The sequence below is a fragment of the Notothenia rossii genome, assembly GCF_949606895.1.
Source record: "Notothenia rossii genome assembly, chromosome: 5".
NCBI classification, from domain to species: domain Eukaryota; kingdom Metazoa; phylum Chordata; class Actinopteri; order Perciformes; family Nototheniidae; genus Notothenia; species Notothenia rossii.
In genome coordinates, this window is record NC_136903.1 from 78,301,195 (window position 1) to 78,316,473 (window position 15,279).

General features: G+C 40.1%; 2 protein-coding genes across 5 annotated transcripts in view; one reads left to right on the forward strand and one right to left on the reverse strand.

The window, feature by feature from the left end:
• srgap2 (SLIT-ROBO Rho GTPase activating protein 2) overlaps positions 1-5,327 on the reverse strand; it is a 48,334-nt gene extending 43,007 nt beyond the window's left edge. For 2 of the 4 annotated variants that reach the window (XM_079681283.1, XM_079681284.1), the window contains exon 1: positions 4,778-5,327. In XM_079681283.1, coding sequence (XP_079537409.1) covers positions 4,778-4,844 — 67 coding nt within the window. In that variant the 5' untranslated portion in view covers positions 4,845-5,327. The remainder of the gene's footprint in view (positions 1-4,777) is intronic. The other 2 variants (XM_079681281.1, XM_079681280.1) reach the window with 2 other exon arrangements.
• An 811-nt stretch (positions 5,328-6,138) lies between these two features.
• On the forward strand, positions 6,139-10,301 carry LOC307039503 (protein FAM72A). The gene is made up of 4 exons (XM_079681617.1): positions 6,139-6,719; positions 6,954-7,031; positions 7,664-7,788; positions 7,884-10,301. The coding sequence occupies exons 1-4, from the start codon at positions 6,568-6,570 to the stop codon at positions 7,976-7,978; spliced, it is 450 nt and encodes a 149-aa protein (XP_079537743.1). The 5' UTR covers positions 6,139-6,567; the 3' UTR covers positions 7,979-10,301.
• The last annotated feature ends 4,978 nt before the right edge of the window (positions 10,302-15,279 follow it).

The window sequence follows — 15,279 nt, forward strand, 5'->3', positions numbered from 1 at the left end:
ACTACAAATCCGAACACAGCAGCATTGTGTGTGTGTGTGTGTGTGTGTGTGTGTGTGTGTGTGTGTGTGTGTGTGTGTGTGTGTGTGTGTGTGTGTGTGTGTGGCAGTGGATTTCACAGCCACAAAGCCATGGGCCCTAACAGGAAGCTCCGCACACACTCCCAGCACAAGCTGTTTGTGTTGGAGCTTTAATCCTGAACCTCACACAAACATCCTTCCTGCATGATGTATTTAAAGCTTATTTACATTTTTTATTCAACTCAAATTTCTTTACAAACACACAGATCCAAGACCCCTCCCCTTCTCCTTTTCATTTCCCCCCACACACAGTCCTGTGATTGACTTGTGGTTGGTAAGTGCACCACTGGACTCACTCAATGCAGCCCTAATTGACAATGGGTTGTTAAGAAGAACACACAGAGAGCTCTAAAACAACCACTAATTGATTAGCCTATTAGCTTAAAGATGTCTACTCACATCATTCCACCCTCACGTGACGTTTGCTGATGTGAACAACTGCAGCAGAGTGGCCAGTGCTACAGTAACAACTGCTTGTCATTCATCTATTCCTTTGCTGCCTCTTACGGTTTCATAGTTAATAAATTGTACACTGTAATGTATGTCAGGTGACCCCACTGCAGTATCCCTGTTCCTCATAAATCAACCACCATGTACAAACAAACAGAAATATTCACACAATCCTGCCTGCTGACAAACATCTTTCTGTGTCACAACCTTTCCTATTGTGTGCTAGAGAAAGCAGCAATTTATTCTAAATCATATGTTTCTCTGGCTGACTTGTAAACAGCCAGCTTAGTAACCTACACGTAGGCAGACACACTATTTCAGTTAATGGACACATGCGCTCTTCCCTCTTTAAGTAAAATAGGTCATCTCTGCAGAGTTTGAATAATAGAAAGTGTCAAAAATTATATAAGCTGTTTGGAGATACAGCCTGTTTGTGTGCAAGTAATGAGAACAAAAACCAATACATGTTATTTACCACATCATCAGATTAGTTGGCCGCCACACATACCTCTCTGTCTGTATCTCTCCAAAAAACATAATAAAAACGTTTTATCAGTGGCAGCAAGTGGAAGTTATTTGCAAAGGCAGCCACTTTTTAACATTCCCAGATGTGTGAAGCTGTGACAGATGCTGAAGCACCGAGCCAAAATGTACTTGAAAAATGAAACATCTGTCAAATGTTTTTAAAGACTCGGCTGCACTCCCTAATTTCCCTCTAAAATGTTTCCCATTGCCTGATTTAAAGCCTTCCATTTAAATATCATGGCGCGCTTGCTGACGGGTAAACAAGGGATAGTGATAGCTGGAACATGTGCACTGACTGGACCCTGTGATAGAGATAGACCTCAAAGTCTTTCACAAAGCAAAGTAGCTTTCTGGTTTCAATTCTGAATAAGTACTCTGTGAACGACGAGCGGTAGGTGATAAGCTCTTTCTTTAACTCCATTTCAGCGCTGTGTTTAACTGTTCTCATCTGTGTTAGAACATTCCTAACCCCCTTTAAATGTGTCTTACCCACTTTCTCTATATCCCTTTTTTTTCCCAATGCTGGATCCTTTTTCTCTCTCTTTCTGCATCACAGTCACTCTGTCTCTCTCACACACACACACACACCCTTTCTCTCACACACACACCCTTATCCTGAGAAGTAGGAACATTCCTTGCACCAGCCAGAATCGCATATTAGAGAATCAGCACTCTGCCTGTGTGAGAAAAAACAGGCTGAGAAAAAGATGGTGGTGTTCAAGTATTTATGTGCATGTGCGTGCAGGTGTGTTCTCCAGAGCACATGTCAACAGGTGAGATGACAGTGTCAATGACATCTGCCTACTTAAAGTGTTTGCTTGGCAACAAAGAGATTCATTAAAGGCCGACATATCAGGAATGTCGCAGGAATGTTTGAATGTGTGTAGAATGAATGGCATGTCGCTTATGTAGGTACATACCGAACAATGCATGCAGTTAGATGGTATGTATGTAAGCGCCGCACCAATCAATGTTCAATCAAACTGGAGCTGCATCCTCCAAACTAAATGCTCAATTATGGTATGCCAGGGAAAGGTCATGAAAGGAATCAGGAAGATTCATCAAGATTGAGTGGATATATACATCCTGCATCTCTCTCTTGCTGCAGAGGAGTAAAATGTAAGCCAAGGGAGGATTTACATGAATTTCCCCCATGATGCTGCAGTGTGAAAAAGCCTATTAATGTCGCCTGATCAGAGCCATAAAGTTTGATTTCCAATAAGCTGCACTGAAATTGTTGTTGAATAATCACACGGTTAATAAAGTTCAGGAAAGCTGTATTATCAAAAGGAATAATACACATAAAGTAAAACATCAAATAGCCTGATAGCTCCTCCTTTACTTCGTCTAGAGATTCATTTTTACACCTTTGACAACTGACCTTTCGCAGATCTGGGAAACAAGACAGACATGTGTTTGCAAATATTGGAAGACAGACATGTGACGTGTGGGGGCTTTACTGCTTGATATACCCTTCATTAGAGCATATCTAACAGCAGTTCGCAGGGTAATGACGGGCTGTCTGTGGCTGGGAATGTCACAGCAGACACACACAGCACCTGGAGACGCCTCTACAGATGGAAAAGCTCACAACAACAATAATGAGGATGCACAGGTTTATCCTTTCATCTGTTTATTCCAGATAGGGGGAGACGAGTATGTGGACAAACACATGGTGGACAGAGGTAGCTCAACGCAGCTGTTCAGCAGGGAGCAGTGAAGTAACTGACAGTGGGAATCGATGCAGAGGGTCGATGGACAAACATTAAGTCCACAAGCTGACAAACACAGCAGACAGCCCTCACAATGCAGCACGGACAGAAGGCCTTTACACGGGCTGCCAAGCATAAACAGATCTCTACCGGGACAACAGCGCTAATGCCACTGCGCTGACAGCTAAAGGTGTCTGCAGTAAGGCAGGTAAAACAACAGGTAGTGGCTAACAAGAGGTGGTAAACACAGAGCCAAGTTACCCTGGATTAGTATGTTATTTAGTTTAACTGACATGTTTACTTTTAAGACCAAATTAAACACTTTGAGTAGCCTATACCCCGTTTTGATTAGAGGAATTATTGCCTTCATGTCTGACTGAAAGCTTCCTTATCAAAAATATGTTTGCTTACATTTGGGTGTGTGGATGTGCTTTATAGACAAGTGACAAAATGAAAAGATAAACTTGGATGGAGTGGTGAAATATAAAAAATCAAGATGTCACAATAGGATTTTTGGATTTGATAGGTATGGCATTGACACAGATTATATGACGCATCCTTTGACCCATAATTACTTTTGGAATAATTGCATTTACCCCTCAATTTACAGAAGTGTGTTGACGTTTTAGTGGCTACAGACTTTACTAACATGCTTAACGTTTGTTTTTCTTTAAATATGTCACTCATCTGTTTATAAGCACCAGGAATTCCAGTTTCCCAACATAGCAATTTGAGATAACACACTCCACTACCGCTTTATCCTGCAAAGTTGAAGGTGGCAGCAGCTCTACAGAAGCAAAGGAGGGCTGTGAGGTAGGATGTTGAAAAGCGGTTGTGATTAGGAAGGCCATTGTAGCTGGTGATCTTGCACTGCAGCAACAGTGGAAACATGCTGTCCATGAGGAGAGTGATATCCTGTCTTCCACATCCCTCTCCTTCCTGCCACCTCTGCGCTTTCCCCCTCCCACTAACCTGAATGTATAGATCCGATAAACCATCCCAGTATTTGACTGACACCACCTAGCTAAATACATTGTGCCTGCCTGCCTGCCTGACGACACACACACACACACACACACACACACACACACACACACACACACACACACACACACACACACACACACACACACACACACACACACACACACACACACACACACACACACACACACACACACACACACACACACACACACACACACACACACACACACACACACACACACACACACAGTTAACATCTGAACGCCCCTTTCTAACCAGCACAATCTGCTCTCCCACCCCTGCTGCTCTCGTGTCCTTGGTCGTGGGCAGGGGCGACACCAATGAACTGTGATCAATGGACAAACCTCGGCACAAATGGATTATGTAATCGCAATCTGTGTTTTAAAACCATGCACACACACACACACACACACACACACACACACACACACACACACACACACAGAGAGAGAGATTTGCAGCATGAACGCTCGGCGGTGCACACCAGCAGCAGCAGCAGAGACAAGCAGGAGACAGAGGGGAGAGAAAACGCCCTGCCTTGTTCCATGTCGAAACCCCAGCCCTTTGGGTACTGTGAACAACACACACATACCACCTTCACATACGCTTTTCTTTAGAGACCACATAGAGACCACATCTGGACAACAACACTGATTTCTGAGCGGGATTTTTTTTCGTGTCTTTGTTGGCCATCTGTGTGAGGCGAGCGATCACACGCTTGAAGACACGCTGATCATGATGTTCTAGTTATGTTCGGAATTGTTGATGTATTATTGATCTTCCACGTCCACATATTGACATTAGTATCCTTAAATGGTTGGTGAAATACAAAGCAAGCGTACCCCTGATTTACGCCTGATATGAGAGGTTGAGGGTACAGAAAAACCATGCAATCAGCCAAGTCAAGGAAAACACATCATTCAGAAGGAAAACACATATTTAGCAGCATATTTCTTAAGCGTGGGATACAAATGATCACGTGGGAAGCTTTAAAAAAGTGTTACCTTTAACTTGAGTGTCATATTCGGCCACTATCTCCTTTTCCTTTCGGAATTTCGCCGGAGACGTCATGGCTGAGTTTGGAGATCAAACCGCTTGCCCCCTCGTAGCGAAGTCAATTTAGTCTCAATCAGTCAAAAAAAAAAAGAAGCCTTTAACGGGGGAAATGCCACTCTCGGGTAGGCTTCGAATAAAAAAAGGAAGCAAAGATGAGAGATTGCAGCTCCTCAGTGGACCCGCGGATCTGTATTGTCTCCCTGCTGCCTCTGTTCACTCCGGCGCATTGTGAGTTTGGCGCTGCTGCTGCTCTGTGTTCCCATCCGCCGCCGCGCCTCGCCGCCTCCTCAAAAAAACGGTTATGGTGCAAACAACTTCAAGTGAAAGGAGATTCATCCCCTTCTTAAGAAACAAACAGTGGTAGTATGTCAGTCAGCGCTTCAAAAAGTTAGTTTTATATATTTGCCATTATGTGTCTCGTGGCTGTCCGTCCGCCTGTCTAAACTAAACTGCTCTCCTCTCCCCCCTCCTGAAGTGAGAGAGAGGAAGAACCGAGGGGATATGGAGGGGCTGGCTGCTCAGTGCGCAGGACAGGCAGGGATGCACACATGGATATTATTCATTCGGCTACATAAAATAAATGTGTTGCAGGCAGTCCCCTAAGTGCATGTCACAAGTCCCATTGGGATGTGTTTTGTTTGACAATGTGATTCGATGTATAAATAGCACTAATTGCAAGTTGGGGGTATTGTGGGCTATTCCTGGGTGTGTAAAGTGAGCAAAAACAGTCTAATAGCCACTTTATATATGGTTTCAGTAACATTATGGTCGCTGAGGAGAACGTGTGTCTTGCATGTGTCATTCTGCATAATTTAAATCCGTATTACTTAAACAAAACGGCAAATAAGATAGTAATGTATAGCTAATGTTAGCCTTAAAGAAGAAATTCCCTAACCTTTGCGGATATCTATGTCAACTGATAATATCATTTGACATAACGGGAATGCATTAACCTTGTCTCGTGTTTCGACAGCGACCATTTCTCATATAAAACAGTGTTAGTCTATTTTAAAGGCAACCCTCTTCCTGAAAGTAAGTATCAACTTTTTGAAAATCTACGACACAGCCCCGTCCTAGTTTATAGCATAGTTTATAGGACATCAGTACTTCCCACACCAGGATTGGCGTAACTAATTTGAATGACATGCAAGCATACTAATCGGCTTTCAGCATTTTTGAAGGTGGGCGTTTCACCTCTATTTTGTAACCAATGATATTCAGACTTTCTAATGAGGGTGGCCAATGACATCGATTACTATGAAGTTCAGCCAATCAGAGTCAGATGCAGGGTCTTTTAAAGATAGTTTCCGGAAGTGCCCTTAAATACCAGGAAGTTGTAAACAAAGCTGACAGCTATTTGGTTAGCGCCTTCTACATCTAAATGGATGCTGAACCAGTCGTTTAAAACAGCCTGGTTATTCGCCGATATCGTGCATTTAACAATAATACAGCAAACCCTTTTGTTTTAAAGATATAAAGTTTCTCGTGTATATGTATTTTCTCGCGTTGCTAAACAACCTGACTTTAGCTGCCTTCCGTTTTCTCGTTAGGAAAAGGCTAACGTTTGCACAAGGACGTCAGTGCTAGGTTAAAGCCTGCGAAGTTAACGCCAAATTGAGTATTAATAACCCGACGAATAGTGAGTAACAGCACTCCCCGGTTCTTGTTTCTTCTGCTGCATTTGCTTTCTGGGGGAAGACAGAAAGAGCGAGAATTCGTCCATTTTGGCAGGACAACAATGTCTACATCCAACGCTAATTTCAAAAACAAGTGTGTGTCCCAGGTGAACTGCATATTCTGTGAAAGTCTGCTCTGCACAAGAGGCATGAAAGCTGTGCTTCTTGCAGACACTGAGGTTGAGCTTTTTTCGACTGATATTCCTCCCAATAGGTAAGTGCTAGTCTAGCTAGCATAGCTGCTGGCCTTTGTTTATGTCTGTTGTGTTGTTACTTGAAACGACCTGTAACAAACTGATGTCTAACTGATCATTTGGTGTTAATGGGTACAAAGCATTGACAGCCAAACTGTGATTTACTGTGTTTGTTGCATGAACATGTTAATTTAATGTGTGTTTTAACCTTTTATGGCTATGTTTGTTTCTCATTACACGCACCCTCCCCCCAGAACTGTTGATTTTGTGGCCAGCTGCTACTCTACTGAAAGCTGCAAATGCAAACTGAGAGACATTGCATGTCTCAAGTGGTATGTAAAGCTTTTCAATAGCCTACAGTGTTTGCTTTAAGAAGACCATATGTTGATGTGAAATGTTGATAGGAAGCACAGCAAACAAGGTCTTCCCATGTAGCAGTTTTTTATATGATACACGTGTACTGTAGAACTGTAACTACTCAACAGTCTTAAATTCAGAGTTATTAAATTACAAGGATGTAAAACTGAAAATGCAGAAATGTTTTCATAGTTGATGACTTAAACCAGAGAATATGTAGTGTTTCTACTTGACTCTAAATTAAATAGTTGCCCATCATTTTCTGTAGATGACATAACAACTGTTTTCTTATTGAGCAGATGTATTTCTAATATAAGTTTAAATAAGGGAAATGTAATCGCTTCATTGTATGCAACAATAAGAGTTAACATTTTGGCTTTATACACCTGTAGTTAAAGTGACATTTGGCTTTCTAAAGTACAGTTTAGTGCTACAGTGAGGTGTTTTTCGCTCTTTTGTATTCTAAAGCCTTTGTTGTGGTTATACACAGGGCAAAAACAAACATCTCTTAGATAATAGACACCTGCTAGTGGAGTAAGCATTTTTCAGAAATGCCCACAGTAAATTGCTGACACTTGTTCTTCTTTATTCTCCCTCCCTCTGCCAGTGGTAATGTTGTGGGATATCATGTTGTTGCTCCCTGTAAGCCCTGCCTGCTCTCCTGTAACAACGGCCATTTCTGGATGTTCAACAGTGATGCTGTATCTACTCTCAACAGACTGGATGCGACAGGTTAATATAAGCTCTACTTGAAAACAAACTGGAATTCTTCTTCCCTGTTTAGTGTGTTTTTAATTAGCCTTCTTCACCTTCCAATGTGTCTGCAGGTCTAAATCTGCTCCTGTGGGGAGATCTTCCTGAACTGGATGACAGTGAGAACGAAGAATCGGAAAGCCCATCAGAGGAGGAGTGTATTAGGTAGAGAGGGAAATGGACAATGTGAGAGACATGGTACGCCAACATTTGAGGTGGAGCTAAGAGTGTACAAACCATACTTGAGATAAGAGAGACATTTCATGTTTCAAAGGGTTATTTAATACTTCATGAAATCGGGCAGAGAAGGGCTGTTGCACTGCTCTGAATTCATGAAATGCTCAAACCAAGGTGCACATCGAGCCACGCCCCAATCAGTGATGTCACAGCAGGTGTTTTACCTGATGGAAAACACCTGCTGTGACATCACTGATAGGGATGTGGACAGAAACACAACTTGTTCCAAAGTTAGAAACAATAAAGAAAAGTACAGCCGAAGCTTTTGGCCCAGTGTAATTTAGTGTTGAATTTGACTTTACCATTCCTTTCCCCATCACTTTACACTGTTAAAAGCACACCAGCACACAATGTCACACACGCTCTCCTTTCCTTTTTTCTGCACATCTGCATGGGCTGCTATAAAACATGTGGCTGAAGTGGAATGAAAATGACAGACAACTAGACTTCTTAATCTAGTGCATTCTACTTTTCATCACAGTCTCCCCTGAGCTCATGGTTTTGATCAAACGCATTAGAAGTTGGGGTTGTTCTCTGATAGGGCAGTGGAACCTTTTAGCAAATGCTGTGCTTTTTGCTTTCAGTCCAATTTTCTGATGAGAAGAACACTTTCCTTCCGCCTACTTTCAGTTTAATGGCAGTTATAATCTGTTCATTGAATATGCTGTGATACGCAACAACTCCCATAAGAGTTATGTCTTAAGGCTTGTATTCTCTCCGTGTGGCTGGGTGCTGTCTGAAAGCTGGGGTGCTTTTGGAATCCTGGGTATTGGAGAAATAGCACAATGATTGAATGATATATGCAGTATATATATTTGATTTAGGTTACCTCACGATCTGACGTTCTATCAGTGACATTTTGATATGCTAACACAGTGTTTGTAACCCAATCGACAGCAGCAGTATGAGTCTGACTGTAGCAGTATCTGATACTAACGTATGCATAGGGTGTGCTTCCACATAAACCTGGAGCAGCTGCATTTTTAAGCTGAGTTTTATTTGGTAAGAGCTCAAATAAAAAAATATAAAAACTCCTAGATAAATGATATAGGAAAGCTGGAATGGGAGCTGATGAAGATGCAGGATGTTGATCATAAGCAAAATGGATACATGAGTTCTGAATGGATGTTGGTGTCCGTACTCTGTTTTTTTTACATTACTATTCAGTTTCATGTAGCAGAATACTTGTAGCACCAGAGAAAATCCCCAAAGAATCATGGAACATATCATATTGAGCCAACAGACTGCATCCCCTTTATAAAAAGAAAAATGGAATGTTATTTTTGGCAAGCTTATGGAATTGCATTTCAACATTTTAAGTAATCTGTCGTGAGGTTAACCCTAAATATTGTATTGGCCTTACTGATGCTGTGATGCTGTCACTGAACCTTTGTTACTCTGTGGAGGTTGATGCTGTAAGCGAGTCAGTCGTCTTAACTCGGTCTTTTGTGAAAGACGCAAGCTTCGACATCCCATAGTCAGAAGCGACTATACTCAAATCAGTCCTTTTTTGGCAGTGCCACCCTTCTGCTCTTGTTATTGTTTCACTGCTGTGCCCTGCTGATACTATGATGCTGTCTTAAAGTAACAGTCCTTCTGTGAGTGAATAGGATTTGCCTGCATTGCGGGCAAACATATAATTATACTTCTTACCTGAAGGAAAAAGATATAGGTATTTTTTAACTATAATTGGCCTCTGTGTTTATCTATGCGATAGCCTTTAGCTGTGGAAAAATACAAAGAAATATTGTCCAGATTTTCACTTTAAAGTCATAATTTACCGTCTGATACACTTGCACACCAAATACTATTTATGTGGTAAACTGATAGGAAACCGTTAATCAGCTCCTTATTTATTAAATCCACAAACCAAAAATCTATAACCACATACTTCCTTTTTCGTTTACAAGCTTTGTTTACAAATGCATTGGTTTGTAATGTGCTACAGTACTTATGTTTTGGTTCAGGTATTTCAGATTTCATTTGTGATGTAGTGCTTTGTTTTGTACGTTTTTAAAGGTTGGGTGTGTACAGTTTTACCTCAAGAAGGTATCACTTGCGAGCTTCCTCTGGCTAGGACAATTGTCATGATAATCATATAAACATTATTTAAATTGCTGTTTCTGAGGTGAAAAACTTTTATTAACATGCCCTGCTGAAAAATGTATATTTTGGGATTGCACTGAAACTGCATTGGTAGTTTAAAAATGATTTGTTGTTTTGTATGCTTGTTAAATTAATAAACTTTTTTTTTCAAAAAATCTGAAATTCTCTGGATTTTTGTTGTCGCTTTGCTGTGCTCAACAGAAACATGATATACTCCCATACACTTGCATACATTAACTCATGTTTTAGTTTTTACTTTACACTGCTATACGGACCCTATATATTTGTTTTGCTGTCCCCAGGGGGAAATTCATTTTCACATCACTGTACATGAACACAATATACATACAATATATAAACAACAACAATAACACAGACAACAACAGATAACGACACACATGGCAGTTCAACTCAGCGAGGTCTGTCTTTTTCCAAAGTCAGCCTTTTTACATTTCGATGTTCTGTACCTACGCCGTGATCCAGTTATATGACTTGGAGAATGAACATGATGTAAAGTGCTTGGTTTTTCTGGCTGTAGTGAACGTAATGTTTTACATTTCAACTGTACGAGTCGTAAACAGTTAATGTAAAGCATGTTTTGCATTTTAGAAATTAACATATTTATCTTCTTGAATATATTCTGATTTGGAATTTACAACACTTTGGCGATATTTGAAAAATACGAATCGCACAAGTTGGAAACAATCCTACGGAGCCACTAATATTATTTGAGCCACTAATATGATTAGTTTAGTCTATCTGTGCCGAAATACCTGGTTTAGACATACTGAATACACATGCAAAGGACCATTCCAATTTTGATTTAGAATTTGAATATCAACGTTATGAATGAAGCTTTGAACCTTTAAACAATTTGGTACAGCCCTGCTTACATTGACACATGACCCTCTGTTCTTGTGTACTTGTTTACAGTTTTCCCACCAAGAACGCATATTGACTTTAGATGTATCCTTCTATACAGGTTACAATTTGAGGAGATAATCAGCCAGGAAAGACTAAACAGAGGTTCTGCGTAGAAAAAGTAACTTGGATACGTGTCAGAAATCAAGAAAATTATAGGTCTACTTATCAGTAAATCGAGATTTTAAAAGAATTATGAACCACATGTGCACAAAGAAAGCAAGCCCTTTAAAAAAAATCGTTTTTGCATACCTCCTTCGCAAGAGATCTTTGCTGCTGTTACGACATGCAGGGCAATTTATGTAGTAAATGCAAAAAGCATGAAACAATGTGTTTCTATCTTAAAGTCACTTTGCTTCAACATGTGTTACTCCCATAAGAATATTTTGTTATACTGAATGCAGAATGTTGTTGAATGTGTGCATAACACTCAGACAAAAATCAATGAAGTATTTAATGTAATATGCTTCCTCTCTGCCCCAGTGAGAGCTTCGTTTGTCATGTAGAGACGTGTCTTACTGAACAACATGCTAATACAAGTCCAACAGATTACATACATCCTGTCACACCAACACCCAAGTACAGGAAACAACAACAAAAGGCCGCCCAATATTCTAGATGGTTATTGTCAACAAAATATGACAGGATGAATAATCTGCTCTTTTCAAAGTACACTACACATGCACACAACTTGGATCAGCTCGGACAGTGTGGAAAGGTTAGTATAGTCTGGAAGACAAATTGTTCTGAAGGTAAACACGCCACAAATAATAGTTCAGAACAACTGTGTTTTGGACTTGATGGAATTGCCAATGTATTGACATCCAAAGAGTTTACAACTGTTTTGTATTTGAATTTGTATGTAGAGTTTCAAACCCCCCATTCTGTATGAATTAGATTTTAGTATAATTGATTATTTAATTATTCACCCTGTTATGCTTCTAATACGTATTTAAAGGAAACAGCCAAAAAGGGGAACTTCCTCCTTTGCTTGCAACCTGGGATAATGAGACCCTTTGGAGGGATGTCGATATTACTGGTTTATCACAGGGATGTAATCCACTTTACATTTTATTTGTAATTGTTCTGTTTTCAAGCCTAATCTCCTGATTGCTTTCTCTGAACAACGGCTTAATGTTATTTGTGTAACAGATGAGTTTTGAGCTTAGCAGGAAACCAGGCAGACAGGTATGAAGCTAATGTGGCAGCTGTTTGAGTGAGCTGTGTGAGAAGTGGACAGGTGTTTTAAACACAGCAGCTACAAGCTTGGCAGGTGTGCAACTGTTTTACATGAACAACTGCCAGGTGAGTACAGAAGCAGAGTGAGGATAGGAGGTCCTCTACTTGGCAACAGCTACAACGAAGCAGGGCTCTATTTATCATTATTGTTTTTAAATGACTTTATGCTCACCGAATCATGATCTTACTAAGCATACATGGAAATGGGCCTTTTTCCTGGCAGCTTTCTGACATGTGGGGAAGCACAAATTACATTAATGACGACCCTGTCCCATTAAAATGCAGCGTGAAATTCAATGAATGTCATTCATTACACCTTTTCCTGTTATGGCACGACCCTTGTAAAAAATGCCCTGACCACATTAAAGGCAAGTGCCTCAAGAATACGTAATAAAGAGCATATTGCTTAGTGAAAAAACACTCAAGTAGTTTAATTAAAAAAATGTATTTCAAATCATTCCAAATTATTAAATAACCATTTTTTTCCTGATCTGTCCAAATACTTACCCATTCACTTCTGAGATATGTGTTACAACTGATTCACAATGTGAAAAAGAAAGGTCATATCTGTCTTTTTTGGTATATGAGGACATGTCAGAGTAAAAATAACATGACATTTTGTTATATGGAAATGTTTGAATCAAGGCAAGGGAATTTTCTTAAAGTCTCTGCACATCAGCCGCTGGCACTTTTAATACTGAAAGATTGGAAACCCCCCAAATCAAATCTGAAGTTTTATGCTTTCATGCTTTATGCCCTTTTGCATTTGTGGAAAAATCATAAACAGCACTCTGCCGCACTCTGTTGGGTATGTGGCGATATTACATTATTTATACACGGCAACTTACATTTTTTATTAATTGAAAACCTCACAGTTATGACACAACATTACACACATAAAGCCCTACCACCAAATTGTTTTAGATTATGATAAACGTTTACAATATATACATTTAACTAACCCTTTCGTAGCAAAAGTTACATGTCACACATTTGTTCTGACTGTATTTCTCACAAAATGTATCCCCTCTATATTCAGAGAGGATTTCCTTCCATCAAGTGTTTGATTTTAAAGATATTTTAGATCATGCCTAATAGCCTGGTTGAAAACAGAGAATTTCTTCTCTCTTAAGTCAAGTTATGACGAGTCACTGACATTTGTTTTTGCTTTTTATTTGACATTAGGCAGAATAAAGTCAAGAGACAGGTGTTATCTGCCGTCATTGCTCCAGGAGCTGCAGCCTGGCCAACAAGCTGCCTCTCTTCTTTTTTGACTTTTTATCCGATGGCTTCTGTACGGTGGACTTGCCTTCTTCTCTGATCCCTGTCCTCTTTTTTCAGCATCTGCTTAAGTGAGGCATTCTCCTCCTCTGCTCTTTTCAGTGCAGCCATCATCTCTCCATTCAGCTTCTGCTGCCCCAGCTGTGGATGCTTAGATGTTCTCCTTCTCAAAGTCCAGGACCTCCAGAGCTTTTAGATCAGTCACCTCCTCCATCAGATGGTGTTTGGCCCTCAGCTCCTGGGGTTTCACTTCATGCCCTTCCTGGTGTTTCTGTGTCCCCGCACAGTCGCTGGTGTTTACTCTTACACCACTCTGCTTTTTGTTTTGCTGGTTCTCAATGCTATTTTTTCCCCGTCTGACAACTCTCTGGTTTGCTGCTGCTTGCATCGTGGCTGTTTAGCAGCTGAGTGACTGAGAATAATGCATGTGTGTCAGGGTAGAGCGAAGCAGACAGGACCCAAATGCAGATTTCACAGAATATTCCTTTATTTCAAGGTTAACTAGAAACAACAGAACTCTTCCCCGTGAACACAGTCAAGACTAACAAGGATCTAACAGCAACAGACAGAAAAAACAGAACTTAAATACACACAGGACTAATCAAAGAAACAAGAGACAGGTGAGGAGGGAGGAGAGAACACAGGGGCACCAGGTGAACACAATCAGGAAATCAGGTAGGAGGGAACACACAGACAGGAAACCAAAGACAGATCTAGACAAGACAAAACACAACACAGACAGATTGTGACAATGTGTTTGTCAGTAAAACATTTATTTCGCTTCACGAGATAAAAGGCTGATAGATGCTTTACTTATCAATAAATATTTTCATCTCAATTGATGATGGTTGGTTTGGTGGTTGGTTTAACATATAATAAAATCATTATATGGACTGAAAACAAGAATTAACTAGTTAAGCAGTGCTGCACTAAATGTAGATTTAATAAGAGTGTTACAAGTGTGCTTGGACAAAAAATAATAATTGAAAAATGATTTTCTGAGACACAAATCGTCCGATTTTAGTTGCACAATTTATCTCCCACATGATCTCAGTAGAACTGTTGTATCGTCTGTATTGAGACATGAGAGGTCTCTCTTCATATTACATTACATCCAAACTTTACTGCTACCTTTATTTTGATTTTATTTGACCTTTTTCTCATGTATTTGTATGAATCCTCCTCTCAGATATTAAGCAAGGGAAACACCTTTAAATACAGCTAGTTTTAAACGCCTCACATTCAGCTTTTGTATGTTCTTATCACTATGGTACGGTCAGGGCCACGTACACAGTGGTGATCTGTCAAGAAATAAAGATGTTCTGATATATTTATGATCAAATAAGAGGAATTGAATCATGTCAACCTTTCATTTTCCTGTGATTCATGCCACAGTGATTTAGGTGAACACTGGTTGTCTTGGTTACATGTGACCACACATCTTGGTCTTCTGCTCAAAATGATGAGGTAATTATAATCACCTTATGAGATCATTTACAATTTAATTTTAAATGATTTACAGATTAACTAGAGTTAACCTCAGGTGTCCTTCAGGTACAAATAAATACCTGAAAAGGAAAATGAGATTCCACCCAAGAACTATTGCTAAAGCAGTGGTGATGAGTCAATAGTCAAAAAGTAAGTACAGCTTAGATAAATGTATCTTATATAAACATCACAGTAGCA